The following is a 21,396-nucleotide window of genomic DNA, read 5'->3' on the forward strand; positions in this document are numbered from 1 at the left end:
TTTTCCTCTTGTGATGTTATTTGAGGTGGAAATGCTGTTTACACAGACAGATATATTTAACCATCGTCTTGCAATTTGATAAAGAAAATAATTCGAACAGGATATTCAAACAGTGAATAAGTATGTCGAAATATATTGAATGTTGCCACTCACAGACACATCATGGCCATGGCTGAGATCTCAAACTGCTATGCCAGAGTTGCATTCAGGAGGTCTCACAACAGAGAACAATGGCAGGGAACAGACGCAGCTTAAGGATGTGTGGGGCTGTTACAGATGTCTGTATACTTGTCCAGGACAGAGAGTAAAAACCGACGCCTAAAATCATCCCTCAAACTCTTCAGCACTATCATTATGCCATAGAATCATAGAACGGCCTAGGCTGAAAAGGACTTCAAACATCACCTAGTTTCAACCCCCCTGCCACGGGCAGGGCTTCCAACCACTCATAAGAGCTGAGTAGAGCGGGACAATCACTTCCCTCTTCCTGCTGACCACCCCTTTTTTAATGCAGCCCAGAAACACAGTTGGCCTTCTAGGCTGCAGGCACACACTGCTGGCTCATGTCCAGCTTCTCATCCACCAGGACCCCCTGCCTGGGGGTCTGTCAGAACAAACAAAGCTGAAGCTCAGATATCTCAACCAGAAATTTGTTCAAGGTAAATTTTAAAATCCGTAACCCTCATCTGCGAGCAACAGACGTTAACCGATAACAGCACAGCCTTATTTCTTCAGCCTCTTTCACTGCCCTCTCTAAACACAGACAGCTTTGTTTAAGACAAACAGTATTTTTAAGTAAGCAACAGCTACCAGTCTGTGAACCACTGCTCTGCTCTTATCCTCCACAGCAGGAAGCACTGCCAAGTTACCTTCCAAATTCTCACAAAAAATAATATTTCCCATTCTTGAACAGAGTAAAATGCCATATTGACCTGAACTCAAGCATATTTAATACATTAAAGAAAAACATATTTTCTACTGTGCATGCATGTCAAAAGATCTCAGAGCTCCACAAGATATCTTACAACAGGTTAACCAATGCAATCAATTCCTCCTGCACTTTAAGACTGGATCTCCAGTACTTACATCCCCTTGGAAATACAGATCTCACTAAGTCTAGTGTCATTCCACTGAAACAGATCTGGGAAAAGACTGGTGGACTAACAAAACCTAAGACAGAAACAGCATTATCGTAGAACACAAGATAATTCTAAAGCAAAATACAACATCTGTTAACAATAAATACCTGTCATAATTAAAGAATTCATGCTGGAAATCATTAATTATACCTTTCTTAAAGTATGTCAGAAAATTATTAACAAGATGTAAGCAGCTAACTGCCTAGGCAACCCGCATGAAATGATCAGCAGAGTCCGGGGGTGCACAAGCAGGAATGCAGCAGAACTGGGCAGAAAAATAACTCTACCTTAGTAGCTGACAGCACTATTATCAGTACTGAAGACATTTCTGTTGGTCACATTTGTGAAGTTTCAGAAAACAACAGAGAGAGGAGGATATAAAAGGGGTAGGGCTGAAAATATTTTACAATTAGAATCATTAAGACTTCGATCTGTTTATCACGTCAGCAGAACTGAGAAGTTATCCCATGGTAAACAAATGCCAGCTCCAGAAAGGTTTTTAATCTAGCAGAAGAGAGCAAAAGCACTGGATGGAATCTAAATTAATTACAGTAAAAAGACATTTATACCAGTGAGAGCGATTAACCACTGGAACAAGCCCAAAGAGAATGATAGGTTTTCCATCTTTTACTTTGCTCATGTCACAGCAGGATACATTTTTTGATCAAAATTAACTCCCAAAATTCAAGTTATACTGTTCCACTGTACTTAAGAGAACCGAACAGAGACATACTCGTATAGAATCATAGAATTGCTCAGGTTGGAAAAGACCTTAAAGATTATCAAATTCAAATGCAGCCAAACCATACTACCCAATACCTCTAGCAACAATCCACTAAATCATGTCCCTGAGCACCACATCCAAATGTTTTTTCAACACATTCAGGGATGGTGAATAGCCTAGTATCCATCCTTCCAATTTAACGCTTGACAAAGCTCTACTACTGAAAAAGAGACTGCTTCCAAAAGACTGAATAAAACTGGAAGTACACAAACAAGCAGAGAAGGGAAACAAGTAACCCAGCAGAGTAGCTACCAGAATTAACAAATCATGTTTTTGTGTATCTACAGCATTCACTTTAAACGGAAAAATCTCAAAACCAGAAACACAGAAGGATGTGCTTTTTATTTCTGCTACCTAGTTACATAGGTAGCCTCAGCTTGATGCTTTGTACTAGACAAGCAGATGTTGCCATCATGAGTCTGGTTGTACAAGAATAAAGCTCCAAGTTCAAACTCAGAAAGGGAACGTCAGATTGAGAAACTGCAGTCCTGCATATCCCATGCTATTACTGCATTATTCTGGAGACAGGTCTGACCTGTAGCTCACAGTGCCAGGGATGGCTTCAAATCTCCACTCCTGCCTCTTTACATTAAGTTAAATGGTCTGTGGATGGTGAAAAAAAAAAGCAGAAAAAAAAAAGCTGGGAACAGATATCAGGAACCCCAGCTGTAAAGGGAAAATCTGAATTACTGGCCTACTGAATTTTTTTTTTCTATCTCTCTGTGAGATTGAGAATTTCACCCTCCAGCCTCAAACAATGCAGATAAGAAGCCCAATGAACTTTTATGCAGTCACCTCAGCTATCTTGAGATTAGCCCTAGACAGCCGCAGACTGATAACCCTCAGTACTCCAGATACAGTACTGAGACATCTCTATTCAACACTATGAATTTGAACTCTAAAATCCTGAACACAGCATTTTGAACTCCATTTCAGAAGAAAGATACTTAAAAGTCAACTCGAGGTATTGTATTTAGCTAGCAGTTTCTCTTAAATCTCTGCTCATGCCTCTTTGCCCATTAATTAGTTGTACAGAGTTGTAAAGTAATATTAATTATCTTGCCAAACCGTGTCAGTTATAGCAGTATATAGCCGCACCAAGATCAAAGACGGACAAACTTGAAGGCAGATCTTTCAAACATTACATGGAACTATGCCAAGAAAAAATGTCACATAGTTGTTGCTCCCTGTCAAGAAAATTCTACACTATTACATGTGGGTAGAAGAGTAGAGAGGGAGAATGAAATGGCATGCAGGTGGAAGACTTTGACCTACTCAGATTCTCTAAGCACCAGACTTAAGTATGAAAAGCGAGCAGCTAGAATGAAGGGAATAAAAAAGATTTTTTATTTCACTTCCAAAAGGAAAAACACTTTTAAGCCTCTCTGAAAAAAACAGCTGTAAAAATTCATGAAGTTTTCACAAGTCAGTAGTCACTTAACAAATTCTATGGTATATTATGCTATAGTATGGTATATTTTGCTATTATACTACATAAAGAAATAACTCCCTAAATGTGTTATCTGGGGATGTTTCTGTACCAAATATCTTATTCTGGAGGTTTACAAAAACAAACAAACAAGAACATGAACTAAGAAGGGACACTTCCAATTTAACACTCTTCTTAGAATTTACTGAAAGTGCACTATGGAAGTTTATTTTCATTTTACTGTCAATCATATTTGGCTTTTATTAAATGTATAAAGAATCTACCAGGGAGTTATACCAGTGGTATAACCCAGGAGGTGACTAAGCACCACACAGTTGTTTGCTCACTCTTCTCCTTCCTTTGGGATGAGAAAAAGCTAACAAAGCAGTCACCAATATTACTAAGTTCCAACAACTTTCATGTCACCTCCAACGTAGGCTGCTCCATATAGTTTTAGACAAAAGATAAAAGACTGAAAGACTGGAAGAAAATTATAGGTAACCTAGCCCAACTTCTTTCACAAGGCATAACCAAATGCCTGCATCTACTTGACTGACATTATTTATTTTTAGAGACCTTGTCTATGATAAAGCCACGATATGCTCAATATATGTTGTTATGTGTTTATTATCAGGTCTTATATAAATAATCTTTGTTATTTATTTCCTTGAGAGAATTCACAAGAGGCCTCAAGCACAGGCTAAGTCTTCTGTTTTTTCTTTAATCCACATATTTTTTTTAGTTAATAAATATAAAACTTTTCAAAGGCTCAATACAGCAAACAAAGTCCAAGCCATAATCAGATGAAAAGTGATAAACTGATCACTAAAACTGAGCACAAGGTCAGTAGGAGCTAGTCCAAGAGAACAGACTAGACCACAGTTCCGTATAAGAAATTCACCAACTAATTTAAAAAAAAGAACTCTGTCCCCAGAATGGCATGCAAGCCAAAGGGGTTTGTTGACTACAGGGACATAGAGCCTACTGTGTTTCATCTCCTTACCTCCACCACAGTTGTCTTGGCAGCTTTGCACATTGGTTGATTGAAGTTTCTAGCAGTTTTCCTGAAATATAAATAAATAAATAAAAATAAAAATTATAATTTGTAAAACTTAAGAAGTAAACACATTTCAGAACCAAGTTGATACAAGAATCTCTGAAATATGAACACCACAGATATTACTGTTGAACATCTAAAAGTCTAATTGAAATAAGGAAAAAAAATATGCCATAATGTCTAAGATACATAAAAAATAAAATTACATTTTGCTAAATCAGAGAATATTTACAGCTCTTTTGACTTTTAATCAACACATTGTCCAATTGAAATTGGGAATGCTACTGATATCATTTATCAGATTCTAGAGCAGCAGCAAGCTGGGCTGTATAAAGTATTGTCATGTAACTTTTCTGCACAAAGAATAAAAATCATCTCCATAGGGAAGCAAGCACACCATCCCAAATCCTACATGTCTTCATAAATTAGACTAAGCAGCTACATGGACTTAGACTAGCATTTTGCACAGTAGAAAACTTAATTAAATTCTCTTGATTGAAACAGCTGTTCTAGTTTTGGCACCCAATGCAAGACTGTGGCATTAATCCTAAGTATTTCCACTTAGGACTTCTGTAACAAGGAAAAGAACCTCCAGGAATTAAAAGCAAGACATGATATGCATATAACCATGCTGAGATACGCACCAACATCCTAGACAGAGGAACAAACAAGTGATCCATTTCTGCCCTTCTGTACTTTCCAGAAAGGAAATAAAATTGTGGAACAAAACATTTAAGAAAAAAATGTGTATTTTGATGGGGTTTCACTGTCTTAAAAGGTGGAATTCTGCTTTTGTTGGTTTTATTTTTTTTTCAAAATGCATGAAAACAAGACACCACATAAGTCAATATCTCTTTTTTCTCCCCCTTTCCATAGGGACAGGTTTTTTTCTGGACCATTCTTATTTCCCAATACCTTTTCCTCATTTTTGCGCCCCTTAGTCTAATGACCAAGCCTAATGGCATATCTATGCTGAACTTTGAGATGCTGCTGCCACCTCGTGGCTGCAGGAGGGGTAGGGAACAGAAACGACCAAATCCCAACGTGCCATGCATTTTTACACTAATTCCTACTGCAGATACCCACAGAATGGAAGCGATGTCCCAAAACACATATCTTGAGAAATTCTCTTTTATTGGCAATACACATAATCTGTGAAGTCTTTAACAGACACTTCAGAAGGGACAGTCTGTGGCTGTGTTAAAAAAAACGAATGTAAGAATACAAAAGTATGAAAGAAAAGATTTTGAGTTTATATCCTTTACTTAGTTCTCGAATACGGCCTTAGCAGTAGTGATTACAGGAAATAAATCCTTCAACCAGGCAGAACAGAAAATAAAAAGGAAATAAAGTTTCAAAACTGAATTAAAATAGCAAGGAAATTAATTTAGATGGGAGAAGATAGACAGAAATAAAGAGTTCAGTGTGTCATCCCAAGTGACTACTTTTCTGAGCAAAAGATCATACTGGATAATCCGACAGTAAAAGAAACTAACATAAAATTATTGTTAAATAGAGGTTAAAAGTTACTAGAAGAAACATTTCAGCATGGAAATGAGAAGAGGTAATGGGGTAGATTGCAACTCTGTTCAAAATGTTTATTTACGGCCACCAATTGTCTGAAGAAAGGCTGAGGGACCTGGGGTTATTCAGGCTGGAGAAGAGAAGGCTCTGGGATAACCTCCTGCAGCCTTGAATACTTCAAGGAGCTCATGATAAGGAGGAAGACAGATATTTTACACAACCTGAATGAGAGGAACTTGTTTTAGATTTAAGAAAATTGTTTCAGAAGTAGTTGTCTCCTGTAAAAGAAAAAGGTTTTACTCCTGAAGAGCTCTCTCCATCATATTTGAAAAGTCATGGTGTGACTGCAAAAAGGGAAACATCATTTCCATTGTTAAGGAGGGTTGAAAGGGAAATCTGGGAAACTACAGGCTGGCAACCCTCACAAATGTACCCAGGAAGATGATGGAACAGACCCTAGTGGAAGACAAGTTAAGGCACATATGAGAAAGAGGTTATCTGAGACAGCCTAGTAGCTTCACCAGGGAACAGATCATGCCTGACCAATCTGGTTGCCTTCTACAACAGTGACAGTATCAGCAGACAAAGGGTGGGACTGATGCCATCTACCTGGATTTGTGCAAGGCCTTTGACATGGTCCCACACTACATCTCTATTTCTAAGCTGGAGAGATATGAATTTGAAAGCTGAACTATTAAGTGAATAAGGAATGCATAGTGTGTAGAGTTGCAAGTATAGAGTCTTGCACCTGGGGAGGAATAACTGCATTGACCATAGTAGGACAAGGAAAGTGATCCTCCCCCTCTACTCTGCCCTGCTCAGGCCTCACCTGGAGTATTGTGACCAGTTCTGGACTCTCCAGTACAAAAAAAAAAATGCAAGGATCTTCTGGAAAAAATCCAGCAGAAGGCCTCAAAGATGATAAAGGGCCTGGGGAAAGGCTATAAGATCTGGGTCTGTCCAGCCTTGAGAAAAGAGTCACGGCCTGGGTTGAAAAGGACCACAAAGATCATCGAGTTTCAACCCTCTGTTATGGGCAGGGTCACCAACCACCAGATCAGAGCCACATCCAGCCTGGCCTTGAATGCCTCCAGGGATGGGGCATCCACAGCCTCCTTGGGCAACCTGTTCCAGTGCATCACCACCCTCTGTGTGAGAAAAACTTCCTCTAATATCTAACCTAAACTTCCCCTGTCTCAGTTTAAAACCATTCCCCCTGGTCCTGTCGCTATCAACCCTTTTGAACAGTCGTTTCCCCTCCTCTTTATACGCTCCCTTGAAGTACTGGAAGGCCACCATGAGTTCTCCCTGGAGCCTTCTCTTCTCCAAGCTAAACAAGATCAGTTCCCTCAACCTTTCCCCGCAGAAGAGCTGCTCCAGCCCTCTGATCATCTTAGTGGCCCTCCTCTGGACCCACTCCAAGAGCTCCACATCCTTCCTGTGCTGGGGGCCCCAGGCCTGGATGCAGTACTGCAGATGGGGCCTCACAAGAGCTGAGTAGAGGGCGACAATCACCTCCCTCTCCCTGCTGGCCACTCCTCTTTCAGTGCAGCCCAGAACACAGTTGGCCTTCCGGGCTGCAAGCGCACGCTGCTGTCTCATGTCCAACATCTCATCCACCAGGACCCCCAAGTCCTTCTCCACAGGGCTGCTCTCAAGGGGCTTTTCACCCAGTTTGTACAAATACCTGGGATTGCCTCAGCCCATGTGCAGCACCCTGCACTTGGCCTTGATGAACCTCATTAGGTTCACATGGGCCCACTTCTCCAACCTGTCCTTTAGACAGGCTTCCCTTCCCTCCAGTGTCTTGACTACACGGCTCAGCGTGGTGTCATCTGCAAACTTGCTGAGGGTGCACTCGATGCCATCATCTGTGTCGATAAAGATGTTGAAGAACACTGGTCCTAAGACCAACCCCTGGGGGACACCACTTGTGACTGGCCTCTATCCTGACAAAGAACCATTGATCACAACCCTTCAAAAGAATACTGAGAGGGTATCTGATCAGTGTCTATAAATATGTAAGGTGTGGGAGGCAAAGGGACAAGGCCAGATTCTTTTCAGTAATGTGTGGTTACAGGACAAGGGGAAATGGCCACAAACTGAAGCATAGGAAGTTCTACACAAGTGTGCATGAGAACTTCTCCACAGTTTGAGTGACAGAGCACTGGAACAGGCTGCCCAGTAGGTTTTGGAGTCTCCTTGTCTGGAGATATTAAGACCCACGTGGACACCAACTTGTGCAACCTGGTTTATGGTGCCTGCTTTAGTAAGGGGATGATCGAGTCCTGCTTTGGACTCAATGATCTCTAGAGGTCCCTTCAAGCTCCTTCAGTTCTGTGATTCTGTAAATTGTTTAGTTACCTATGCCCAGAGGGAGGCCAGTGATGAGTAGTGACCCCAGGGATCCATCTTGGGACCATCTCTCTTCAATATTGTTATCAATTACAGAGACAGTAGGAACAAGTGCACTCACAGCAAGTTTACTGATGACCTACTGATGACCACTGAGCTGAGTGGTGCAGCTCACACTACAAATGGAACCTAAACAATCTTGAAGGGTGGGCCCATGTGACTTAATGAGGCTCAACAAAGGCTAAGTGAAAGGCATTGAACATGGGTCATGGCACTAGACATGGAACTAGACAGCAATCCCGTAAAGAAGGAATAGGAGATCTTGGTAGACAAAAAAGGTGGTCATGAGTCAGCAGTGTGCACTTGAAGCCTGAAAGACCAAGTGTATCATGGGTTGGATCAAAAGAGGGGCAGCCAGCATGGAAAAGGAGGTGATTGTCCCCCTCTGCTATGCCTTTCTGATGCATCATCTGGAGTACAGCACCCAGACCTGGGGCCCACAGCATAAGATAGAGAGCTTTCAGAGAAGGTCCAGAGGAGGGCCAAAATGATAACCAGTGGGCTGGAGCACCTTTCATGTGGGGAAAGAATGAGGGAGCTGGGCTTGTTCAGCTTGGAGAGGAGAAGGTTGCAGGGACACCTCATTGGGGCCTTCCAGTATATAAACAGTAGGGAAATCAACTATTTACATGCATAGAGAATTATAGGGAAGGGGTAATGATTTGAAATTATAAAGAGGAGATATATTAGATGTCAGGTGAAATTTTTCACAGAGAGAGTGGTGAGGTGCTAGAACAGGCTGCCAGGAGAGGCTGCAGATACCCCATCCTTGGAACTGTTCAAGGCCAGGCTGGATGGGGCCCTGGGGAATCTGATCTAATGCTTGATCTAGCAGTCAGCTACCATGTCCACAGCAGTGGGGCTGAACTACATAATCTTTGTGGTCCCTTCCAAGCCGAGCCATTCTATGATTCTGTGTTAAGAGTTAGGTCAATCAAGCTCTCTCTTCATTTTCCAAGTATTTTAATATTATATTAACTATATAATGTATAGAAAAAATGCAGTTATGTAAATACATGTGTATGTATATACTTGAATACATCTACAAAACAGTACTCTAACCCCTATCTTTCATACAGATTTTTTTTTCACTTACTCCTTGTTGCTCTCAATATATACAACAAAAAACTGCATTATTCAGCACCTTCATGTAGTAAACTGCAACTAATTGCTGTAACACTTACCTAATCATCTGAGAGCCATAAAACAAATGAATAAAAACCAGGCATTAAACATATGCAAATCTCTCCTGCTACAGGTCAGGAAAAAACAGAGGACAAGTGTAACAGCCCAAATAAATTACGTTATCTCTAGTGTAGTGTCTTTGTTCTTCACTAAAAAGCTGTTTAAATTCATATGATGTCACCCCCTGGACAACTGAGAACAAACAAACTTAAAATGCACTTCTCTGAGGACAGAATCAAGCATTCACAACACTATCTGGTCAGAAAACTGACTTAGCTTCCTTCTGTTCTGATATACGTGATCCTACACCTCTTGTATCAGCCTTCAGCTGCACAATAAAAGTGGCCCAAATTAACAGAAAAATGGAAAGAAACAACATCACTACCTTTCTCCACAATCAACATTATAAATATGGAATAGCAGACCAAAGTTATAACTACTAATGTTTTATTTAATACTGCATTTGAATTCTCAGACATCATCAGAATAAGTTTTTTTAAATAGCAGTACAATTTGACAGTAAGGAAAGACAACATGAATGAAATTGAAATCAGTAAGACATTATTTTGGCATCACATGAGACAAGGCTTCTTATCTTTTGTTACCTCAACAATCAAAAAAAGGTTTTCCAACTAATAAACAAGTCATACCTGAAAATGATGTTTCCTGCACGATCAGCCTTCCATGCCTTCACGAGAGCAAAATCTCCTGTAATGGACTTTTCCAGAATAAAGTGACGACCATCAAACTCTCGCACCTACAGAAAAAAAGTACAATATTGAGATGTAGATTTCTTCAAATAGATCTCTCATGTATTTATTTTGCAGGGATAATTTTACAAACTATTTTATTTAATGCAATTCTATCTGAATAAATGGAGATCAAGTGTATAACCACAGAAAAGCACCAAGAGGTAGTAAACCTCTGGTTCATCCTAAGGTGTCTGTTTAGCAAAATACCAGAAGAACCATACACAGAACAGAATAAAATACATATTCCACCACTCCATCAACTGGAATTAGACATGCTCTTTGAAAATAGTTAAAAAACAAATTGCTAAAGCAGAAGTATTGAAAAGCTTTGTAATCACTGCCCATCAGCAGAAGCCTCGAATCTAAATAAAGAAAATTTGATTCTGAGTACACGATTCAGATCATCTGATAGGCTGAATTTCATTTGGTTCTCACTACCTTTATGATCAATACTTGTAACAATAACGTGCAGAAAGTCAGAATGTGTAACAGATGAACAGGTACTATGCTAGCAGCTTTGTAAAACGAAATGCATTTTTCAAGAATAAATACAAAATTTTGTCTTTCCAAGACAAAAACTCTCCTGATTGACTAGCGACCAGAGACACACAATCTCTCATAACAATTGGGGTTGGGAAGCAAAATATCGCATGAATTATATCCCACATAGAAAACTAAGTCTAAGAAAATAGTATTCTAGCAGACATCACTAGATTATTTTAAACATAATTACATTTTCTTCACATTCACAAGAGAAGCTCAGAACTGAACCACTTTAGAGAAAAGAATCAGAATTGAATTCAAATTAGAAAATTCAACAGGGGTAAGCTCATTTTTGCATCCATTAGTTTACTGATGTCCAACAAGACTTTGCTAAACAATTAGAATAGGACATGGTCATACTTCCATGGAGGGAGTTCAATCTACCAAAGACAAGTTAGATAACTGTCTTTCCCCTCACAAGTTCTCTGTTAAGAGCCTGAAACTACTGAGGAACCTCCAGCCACAATGTGGCTTCTTCAAGAACGTTGTTCTTCTTCATCTGGCTTTGAATGAGAGCTACTTAAATCTACTGGATTCACATTCAAGACCTCAGTTCCAAACAACACAGATATACCCAGGAAAATCAATATCTAATCTCTTCATTAGGCATTTCCATTATTAGGTATAGCATTGAATCATAGCAGAAATGAAAGAACAACAGCAAGAAGAAAGAAAACAACAATTTATTGTCCTAGAAAAGATGCAGTGAATATTTGGTGATTGCTGCCATCGAGTAGACAAGACACAAATCATACACAGAAACACTGAGCAGCATTTATTTAAACAATACAGAACGTTAGAGTATACACAGTACTGCTGTAGCATTATTTAATACTTATCAGAGGGGAGAAAATCAGGTAAAAGCATATCAAAAGTTAGTTTTGTGGGCCTGTGGAGGCAGATTTGAGATTTATGAAATGTTATTTGCACTTTACACTGATTCAGTCAAGTCACATAAGAGATGTTACTGGCTTTGCAAAAGACTGAGAAGAACAAGAAGTATTCTTAACAAATACTAAAGGTAAAAAAAATTCTTATCAAAACCATAAGGTATTTCAACAAACAAGATTCCTTCAAATAGGAAAATATCATAATGCCATAATAAGAAATACAAGGAAAAACAACTATTGTAATGATTCAATAATGAAAATATCAGTGCATAAATCAATGCCATCCAAAGGGACCTAGACAGGATGGCTATGTGCGCCCATGTGAACCTAATGAGGTTCATCAAGGCCAAGTGCAGGGTGCTGCACATGGGCTGAGGCAATCCCAGGTATTTGTACAAACTGGGTGAAAAGCCCCTTGAGAGCAGCCCTGTGGAGAAGGACTTGGGGGTCCTGGTGGATGAGATGTTGGACATGAGACAGCAGCGTGCGCTTGCAGCCCGGAAGGCCAACTGTGTTCTGGGCTGCACTGAAAGAGGAGTGGCCAGCAGGGAGAGGGAGGTGATTGTCGCCCTCTACTCAGCTCTTGTGAGGCCCCATCTGCAGTACTGCATCCAGGCCTGGGGCCCCCAGCACAGGAAGGATGTGGAGCTCTTGGAGTGGGTCCAGAGGAGGGCCACTAAGATGATCAGAGGGCTGGAGCAGCTCTTCTGCGGGGAAAGGTTGAGGGAACTGATCTTGTTTAGCTTGGAGAAGAGAAGGCTCCAGGGAGAACTCATGGTGGCCTTCCAGTACTTCAAGGGAGCGTATAAAGAGGAGGGGAAACGACTGTTCAAAAGGGTTGATAGCGACAGGACCAGGGGGAATGGTTTTAAACTGAGACAGGGGAAGTTTAGGTTAGATATTAGAGGAAGTTTTTCTCACACAGAGGGTGGTGATGCACTGGAACAGGTTGCCCAAGGAGGCTGTGGATGCCCCATCCCTGGAGGCATTCAAGGCCAGGCTGGATGTGGCTCTGGGCAGCCTGGTCTGGTGGCTGGCAACCCTGCCCATAGCAGAGGGGTTTAAATGAAATGATCTTTGTGGTCCTTTTCGCTCTAGGCTGTTCTATGATTCTATGATAAAAACAAACATTATCTTTACCCGTAAGATGTTCTTGAGTAAGAGATTACACCTGTTGCAGCATGAGAACTCAGAGCGCTAACCTCATCCTCATTTCTTCAAACACAGTCATAGTACCTGAAACCTATTCCCTTCTTCAAAATTTCCACCTAATTTCAAGTTCGTGTTTCTCTGTTGGAGATCACAGAGATATCTTTGTAATTTTGAACACTCACACTAAATAGCATTTCATTTTGTCGAACGTTTCCTGGATGAGTCAAATGAGCTTTTTGTGGTTTAACAAGAAAATGCCCAGTCTCTTCTAACGCTGAGGCTTTGGGTACAGCTGCAGGTATGGCCAGAGAATTGGGTAAAGTGAATCAAGAAATGTTTTCACCTGAGTCAGTTTCTTGATGTTAAGTCACTCAATGCTCCAAGAACTGTGATACACTGCAGGGGACAGGAATGAGCAGAAGGAGGACAATTAATGTAACTAGTACCAAGCCACACCATTAATCCAACATACTAAAGTTAAACTTGGCCAGAAAAAAAAACTTAAACAGCCATTTATCTTGGAATTCTGTAAGAAATTCATTTTCAAAAGCAGATTGCTAGAAACAGATTGGCATCTTACCTCTCTTGGTTGGCTAGCAATAGCAATGGTGCCATCTGAATTGTATTTGATAGGTGCCCCCCCTTCCTGCACCAGTGTCCCATAACCTGTACTGGTGTAAAACGCTGGGATTCCTGCTCCTCCTGCTCTAATACGTTCAGCAAGTGTACCCTGTGGAAAAAACACATTGAAGACCTAGTCATTTAGAAATAACAGATCAAACTCAGGTGAATTATTTGATTGGAATTACTTATATATTATGTTATTTGTAACTTTGACCTTGTACTCCGCAGACCATCACAAGCACTACTTCTTCCCACTTTAGCTCTCCTTTGTGGAACTGGTACTGCATATGGCAATAAATGCTTTACTTCTGGTCACCAAATGTTCAAGAGCACACTGTAACTTAACTCAATGTCAACTACCAGGATTATGCAACTCCTCTCCTTTAGCTTTTTTCCCAGTCCATCACTCTTATTTAGAAGAGTGTAGGGCTCATTTTCCTACATGGATGGTAAGAATTTTTAACTTTTATCATCAGTTCAATATGTTAACTTCTTCTTAAGGTGTTGGATAATTGAACAAATTCCTTTTTTCAAGTTGAAAGAGTCACACTCAATAGACTGAAAAAGGAAGAGTGGTCTGGATACCCTCTGCAAAGAATGCCCAAAACTTGATAGAACTATTTGATTTGAATGTATTTGAATGCCCCGTCTGTACTGTATTCTATATTCATCCACTACACAGATACTAACAACTCAAATTCTTTGTTAGCATTCATTGCAGACTGATGGTCAAAGGTGTATCTGCCTGCTTTTCACTGATGTCCTTTCCCAAATATGTTTTTCTGGACTTGAAGCAAGAAAAGGCCAATCACAGTCAATTATCAAGCATGACCGCTTCCAAAACATGGGTTGTATTTTCCTCAGTAATTTCTGGAAGAAACACAGTGAATTCTTGTAGGTTGCAAAGTGAGGACAGAAAAAAAAAAGACAGTTATAAACCATGCAATGATACTGAGCTCTGAGTTTCAAGCAGCCCTGGCATTTCTAGATCTCACCATGACCTCTCCCTCACTGCAAAACAAGGACATAGTGCTCCCCAGTTTTGTCTGAAGTCATAAAAAAATCCAAACAGCATTTTCCAAAAGGCTATTTTATCTTAACAAGAACATATAAAATCCCTGCATATCTTAACACATTACTGACATTCACTGTTCACCAGTGTGGACTGCAGACCCACAACTGTCATTCAGGATCTACTCAGCTCTTAAGTGCATTCCACAGAGCAAATCACAAGCCTAAGCAGTACAAGATCTTTTGGATGGAATTACCAAACATGAAGTAGGAGGATGGAAAAGATGAATTCTGATGTAATATAGTGGTGAAAACTGTGACTTCTGAAAAGTGAGAAGTACCTGCTTATTTCCATGCTAGCTGACAGAGTATAGAGATTTCCTATCCACCCCTGTGCTTCTTAGAGACAGACCAAAGAAATGTAGGCCAAGGACTTCTTCACAAAACTTTACTACTGTTGCTCTTCCCAATGGTTTAAATGAATAACTGTTTAAAGTTCAAAGGCTTTGCTTCACACTAACATGCTGCAGAATTAGATCTAAACAGAATATGACTGATACTCACAATTTTAGACTGTATTGTATGCTAGCTATGCAAGTACCTTGGCAGTGCTAAAACACTAGAAGCAGGCATGTTCAAGCTGTGGTCCACATGCAGCCCACCCAGCTGGCACTGTGACCCGGCACCTGCTCTGTGCCATCATCTGCCCCCACCACTGAGCAGCCCGACTGCTCGCACCACTCTGCAACAGACAAACATCAGTGAGTAATGAGTGCTGTCTGAACTGCACCAGGGTGCAGGGAGGGTGCTCAACTCACACCAAAGAGCTGTGCATTTTGATTCATTGGCCGAACACAGTGCTGTGAACAGCAGAAAATACATAGCCGTGCTTTCCGTTTTGATCAAGGAACTTGAGAACAGGTTTCAAGATTTTTTATTTGCAACTCCATTTTCAGTTGACATAGCCACATTACATAAGAATTTTCAAATGGAATGCACGGAGTTGCACAGCATGCAGGCTCTAGCTTACTGCTGCTGAAAATGCAGAGCTAATGGTGGTGACTGTTGAAAAATAGTGTTTTGTAGTTGAGATTTTGCTCTATCAAATATTGTTGTTATGCTCTTTGCATTAGTTATAGTTCCATGGAAACACAGGAGGCATTACTTTGGAGCAGCCCTTGTGTACGTGGCGCAAAACAATTCCTGTTCACTCAATGTGGCCCAGGAAAGCTGAAAGTTTGGACATCCATGACTTAAAGCTATGGTGCTATAAAGTGAAGTTGTAAATATTGGATCATACTGAGATTTAACACAGATTTAACTAACAAGCACAAAAAACTTAAGGTATTCTGAATTTGAACTCTGTTCTTTCAAATCCTACCCACTAGATGGCAGATACTGCTCAAACACTTTCCCCAAAAGCACGCAAAGCTACCATCACTTGGTTATACAGGGATTTTCTATCTTTGCTCCCCTGTATGAGCCACAGCAGACAGATTTCACCTGTTTATCTACCATCCAAAAGGTCTTATGAAAAACAAACATTGTGCTAAAACATAGATAAGTATATATATTTACTTCAGATGAATGTAAGGCATACCATGCCATAAATCACAAAATTTAACTGATCAGTTCTTAATGTCACAGTTGCACTCTATAACTTAACGATCCTAAAACAGCAAATTCCACCTGTTTTTAAAGAGAAAACATTAAGATTGCACATCAATTTTAAAAAGCAGTTAAGGAACATTCTAATCGTTTTTTCAATGAAAACATACCACAGCTCTGGATAGACTACTTACCTGAGGTGTAAGTTCAACTTCAAGCTCACCAGATAAATACTGGCGTTCAAATTCAGCATTCTCTCCAACATATGATGATACCATGCGTTTTATCTGCTTAGTCTGAAGCAGAAGACCAAGTCCAAAATTGTCAACACTGCATAGAAAAACACAAGGCAATATTGGGTGATTAAAATAGTTCTATTGTATACAAACCATTGATAAACTTTAATGACTTAAATAGAAAGGGTAGAGCCATCTTCAAGGATTTCTGACATGAGGAATTGGACGGACACACAAAACCAATATTTAGGAATTCATTTCTCAGACCTCATCCCTTCTAAGGCATTGAAGAAATTCCACATGCAACAGCTATAAACACCATCTTTACAAGTGATGATATGTTACACAAATCCTCCTTTAAAAAGCCTTACTACCTAAGAGTCACACCAGATACAAACTGGCTCTTAGTAAACAAAACTAAATTTTTGTTTAGACTCTTCCTACATAAAATTGCCAGTTAAAATGATTGCTCAGCAGCTCAAGAAGAAAGATACATTTATAGTGCTGGACTGTACCAAAATCAAAAGAATATTTATATTGTAACAATAAATATTTCACTTTCTTATTTAGCAATTGTCTACTGTAGCAAGAGACATTAACACTGTAATCAAGAAAATTAAAGAATTACATAATGGTTTTGGTTGGAAAGTACCTTAAAGCCCATTCAGTTCCCATGTCCTGCCATGGACATGGTTGTTATCCATCAAGTTGCAGAGGGCCCCAGCCAACCTGGACTTGAGCACGTCCAGGGATATCAACTTTTTACACAGACAGAGAACACTAGGGAAAGGGGGAATGGTTTGAAATTCAAAGAGGGGAGATTCGTATTACGTGTCCAGGTGAAACTTTTCAGAGAGAGTGGTGAGGTGCTAGAACAGGCTGCCTGGAGAGGCTACGGATGTTCCAGTCCTGGAGGGGAACAAGACCAGGATACATGGGGCCCTGGGCAACCTGATCTAGTGCCTGATTTAGTAGCTGGCAACCCTTCTGGTGACACTGGGGTTGGAACTAGATGATCTTTGCGGTCTCCCTCAATACAAACCATTCCATGGATTTTATCATATACGTTGTCTTTAACAATGCCAGTTTAATCTGAATGCCAAACATAACAAGTATCCTCTAGTTCCAATTCCTCTAAATGTTTCTAAATTCAAATCTTCTCAAGATAGACAATCTTGAGCACTGTTAAAACTTTTGTCATTCTATTGTGCACACAGATAGGACAAGAACATGAAGTTTTTGTGATAAAGAGAATCTGCAAAAAAAGCTATTTTAATTTGATAAACCATTATGTTATGATATAAAAGCAGGAATAAACAGAGACCATATTACAAACATTTATTTTCTGTTTCTAATACATTATGCAGGATATTTGCAAACTGGTACAAGCTCTTCTAATTTTCTGTTGGTCTCTAACAAATGAGTGGAGAACTCTGGTCCTCCACTTTCACTATAGAAGAGATGCCATAACCCAAAATCAGCTCACAAAAGTAATGTGTATTTGTCATCAATTGCCTCGACCCAATAAGACAATTGTTCACAACTGGCTTCATATTTCAGAATAAGAAATAGTGAAAAATATTAAAAGTCCTAAAAGAAACCAGATCCAGTGTTTGCATTATAAACACCTTATGGAAAACACTCATAATAAAAAAATTTGTTAATTGCTTTAATAAAATATATCTCTTCTCAATATTAATTTTGTTGCCTTGGTATTCTTCACCTACAAGAGTTCTACTACTTTAGATAGTCAGAAATGAATTCTTACCACAGTGGCCACAGAAGAAAGTAATGCCTTAGACTACTATTCTTCATGCACTATTCCAACTACTGTTAGGGATATCTCCTAACAATGGTGTTACATACTACAGCAATGGGGGGAAAAGAAAGAAGGAAAGAATACATATAAATAAGCTATGTAAAAGTAATATTAAAAACAACAACACCCTATATTGCACATAAAAATAATTAAATAAATATCATCTTAAAAATCCAGTCATGGTGCTGAGTAAACCAGGTAGTATTTGTTTTGTACAATGCACATGTGCAGATCAAAGGAAAGAACCTGCTAGGAAACACACTAACACTCCATCAATTTAGGAGTGATTTTAAACATTCCACCTACACACTCCTTTCAAAAGGCCAGATTCAAAAAGTTACCGTATGCACTTTTTTTCTAGAAAAGCAGTATTTAATTTCTATCCCGAAGTTTAATACTGCTTGATTAACTTACAAAACTGCAGTATTTCAGTTAAATTGTACTAAACGTACTAAATAGCATTTCACACTTCAGAAAGCTCCACAAACACAAATGGATCAACAAAGAGCATAAGCTTACTTCACACAGACTTTCAGCATCTCAGTACGTGAGAAGCTTATTTCCTTAAGTTTCAAGGAGAATCAGGTGAGCAGGAGGATGCTTTTGAAAGTCACTAACCCAAAATCACTAACGAGATCACACTGTCCCTCTTTTCCAGGATGCACCCAACCCACCTCACACTCTGATACAATAGCACAACACTCTTCCTGCCTGCAAGCATTGCAGTACTGGTTCCAGTGTTGCGTGAGAGGGAAAAGGGGCTGAGCAGAGAGAGCAGTACCAGCTATTCCTTTCCTACCACAATACTCGAAACTACTACAAAGTAAGATATGAAGTCAGGCTTCCCAACTGCATCAATAACAAGGATTGTTTTAAGATTTGGCAACCTATTTCTATGCACACTCAATCAATTTGGAAACTACACAGGTAAGTAAAGCAACATTTTCTAGTATAATCTTCTACATTTATTTTACGCACTCTAGATGTAAAACCATTCAAAATACTTTCTCCATTCCCCCAACTCTGCCCTATAAAAGAAATCCAGCTCTGATGCAATACCATACAGTGGAAACTGTCCCACTGCCAAAGCCTTAAGAAATGTGTGTTGCCTAGAAACAACCTATATTTCTAAATCCCTTCAGGAAAAACTTTCAGCAATTTTGAAACTAGAAACAAAAATAAAAATATGAAAGCAAAGTAGAATGAAGAGTCTTGGGGGCGAAGAACGGGAGAAAAATAAAAACAAGCACAACTATACGAGTGTCACTCAAACCAAGAGAACTCCTAATAAAACCATCAAACTCTAACTTCTCTTTATTAAAAAATAATGAGCAAACATAACAGACCAGCTAATATTTGAGAGCGGTTGAACGGGGTTGTATAAGCAGAGTACAGTACAGCAAAAGAAGTTAAATAAGTCTGCAGAGTTTTATAGTTGAGCAGTATTTTAAACTGTCCATAAACCATAGTTTCCTATGCACCATTCACAAAGTTTACACTGCCCTTAGCATTTCAAAACTTGCAAGCTATTTAACCAAAACAGGCAGACATGAGACTTCTGCATGCAGAGCATATTCTGACTGCACATACCCATGAGAAAGGGATGGCAACAGACGGTTGTAATTACCGAAGAAATTTCTGCCTCTTTTCACCTAGATTTAAACTGTTTGCTTCCACAGTTGAAGCAGCAGCTACTGTAGCATATTATGTTCAGCAGGATTTTGCAGGTCTTCATGCCTGGTCCCATGGAGATACACTTGATTCTCTCATCTGCTGCAGGAAAGTTCCCTCTCAGTGAGAACTCTGCAGCTACAAAGATGTCTATAAGAAATTAAATAGAGTTGGATAAAAGTTCTCACACTCATCCAAAGCTTTTTCTCATTTCTTAAGTCAATCTTTTTTCCATACATCAAAGGAGGTCCATTTAAAAAAAAATAAAATTGCATTGAGGATCAGTCAAGAAAGCACATAGGCCATTAGCCTTATTTTCCAAATACAAAATTAATTCCATTACCAGGGGAATTTCATCTTCAAAGCAGCACTGCAAAACTCAATCGTTTTTACTTATACATTTATTTTGTGTGTCAGTTTCTGAAAATAAATATTATGATATCCATCTTTTCTAAGGACTCAATTTGCATTCAGCTGCCTATCTGAATTAACTCTTCCATCTTTCATTCACATTAGTTTTTCTTTCATTTCCCTCCAAAACTTCATTTTGAACATTTCATTCTGATTTACGTTTCCTGTATTTTTTTCTTCCTTTCTGAATATCCAAAGAAAATAACATTTCATGCAAGTGTCTGAAAGCTGCTGTCGTTTCTATTCTCTCCACACTTTGTCCTTAACCAGACATCTCTATCCTGGAATAAAATTAAAAAACAACTACTGATTTAGAGAAGTTTATTACAATGTAAGGTTGCTTTCCATTTTTTTTTTCTTTTTTCTTAATAGTGATTGTTAGCTTTCCTTTTCCATATTGTGTTGCTTTCTTGGTCTTTTTATTTAGGGCACAAAAGTTTCTTTGAACTTTACAGCTTTGCGCTGAAAACATTATAACTAAATATATGCCTTGCAGGTTATGTCCCTCCTATCAAATAATAGGAAAATATCCTTCACTGAGTAAATGGAAAGAGTACATCCCGTATATATGAATCTGAATTCAATCACTTAAAAAAAAAATGAAACAAAGGTGGTTTATCCTCAGAACAGCCAAGATTTCTAGAAGATTCCTACTCTATAAGGATGAAATCTGAATCTACAGAATACACGAAACAAAAACAGAATAAGAGATCTAAAATGGCACCCATCAAGAATGTAAGTAAACCAAGTTCATGGTCTCCATTCTACTAATAGTGACCAGAAAATGGAATAGCAATCAAGTGTCTCTTGTTTAGCAACACATTACTTTCTATTGTTTTATTCCTCCCAGATCAGTGAAATCTTCCTGTCAAAAACTACTGTCAGCCCTTTTAATTAAAAAATTAACCAAAGAAGACTCCCAGCTGGATATAGCCCACAAATTCAAGTATACCTACAAGCAGTCAAAACTACATGCCAATGTTGCACTCCAAATAACTTTCAGGTATTTGGCAGTTCTCAGACCTTTATGGAACCTGCTTTGGCAGGGGGGTTGGACTCGATGATCTCTGGAGGTCCCTTCCAACCCCTACAATTCTGTGATTCTGTGACTCTGTGATGGCTTTTGACTCTCAAGCAAAATACATT

General features: G+C 39.3%; 2 protein-coding genes across 3 annotated transcripts in view; one reads left to right on the forward strand and one right to left on the reverse strand.

Moving 5' to 3' along the window:
- GHR (growth hormone receptor) overlaps positions 1-21,396 on the forward strand; it is a 996,322-nt gene that overhangs the window by 662,006 nt on the left and 312,920 nt on the right. The gene's annotated exons all lie outside the window — the stretch shown is intronic.
- The window catches only part of OXCT1 (3-oxoacid CoA-transferase 1), an 87,855-nt gene that overhangs the window by 54,056 nt on the left and 12,403 nt on the right, over positions 1-21,396 (reverse strand). The window contains exons 4-7 of the mRNA XM_048930909.1: positions 16,308-16,443; positions 13,451-13,600; positions 10,184-10,290; positions 4,356-4,416 (exon numbers count right to left, since the gene is read on the reverse strand). Coding sequence (XP_048786866.1) covers positions 4,356-4,416; positions 10,184-10,290; positions 13,451-13,600; positions 16,308-16,443 — 454 coding nt within the window. The remainder of the gene's footprint in view (positions 1-4,355; positions 4,417-10,183; positions 10,291-13,450; positions 13,601-16,307; positions 16,444-21,396) is intronic.

This window comes from Lagopus muta, chromosome Z (assembly GCF_023343835.1).
Source record: "Lagopus muta isolate bLagMut1 chromosome Z, bLagMut1 primary, whole genome shotgun sequence".
Taxonomy (NCBI): Eukaryota; Metazoa; Chordata; class Aves; order Galliformes; family Phasianidae; genus Lagopus; species Lagopus muta.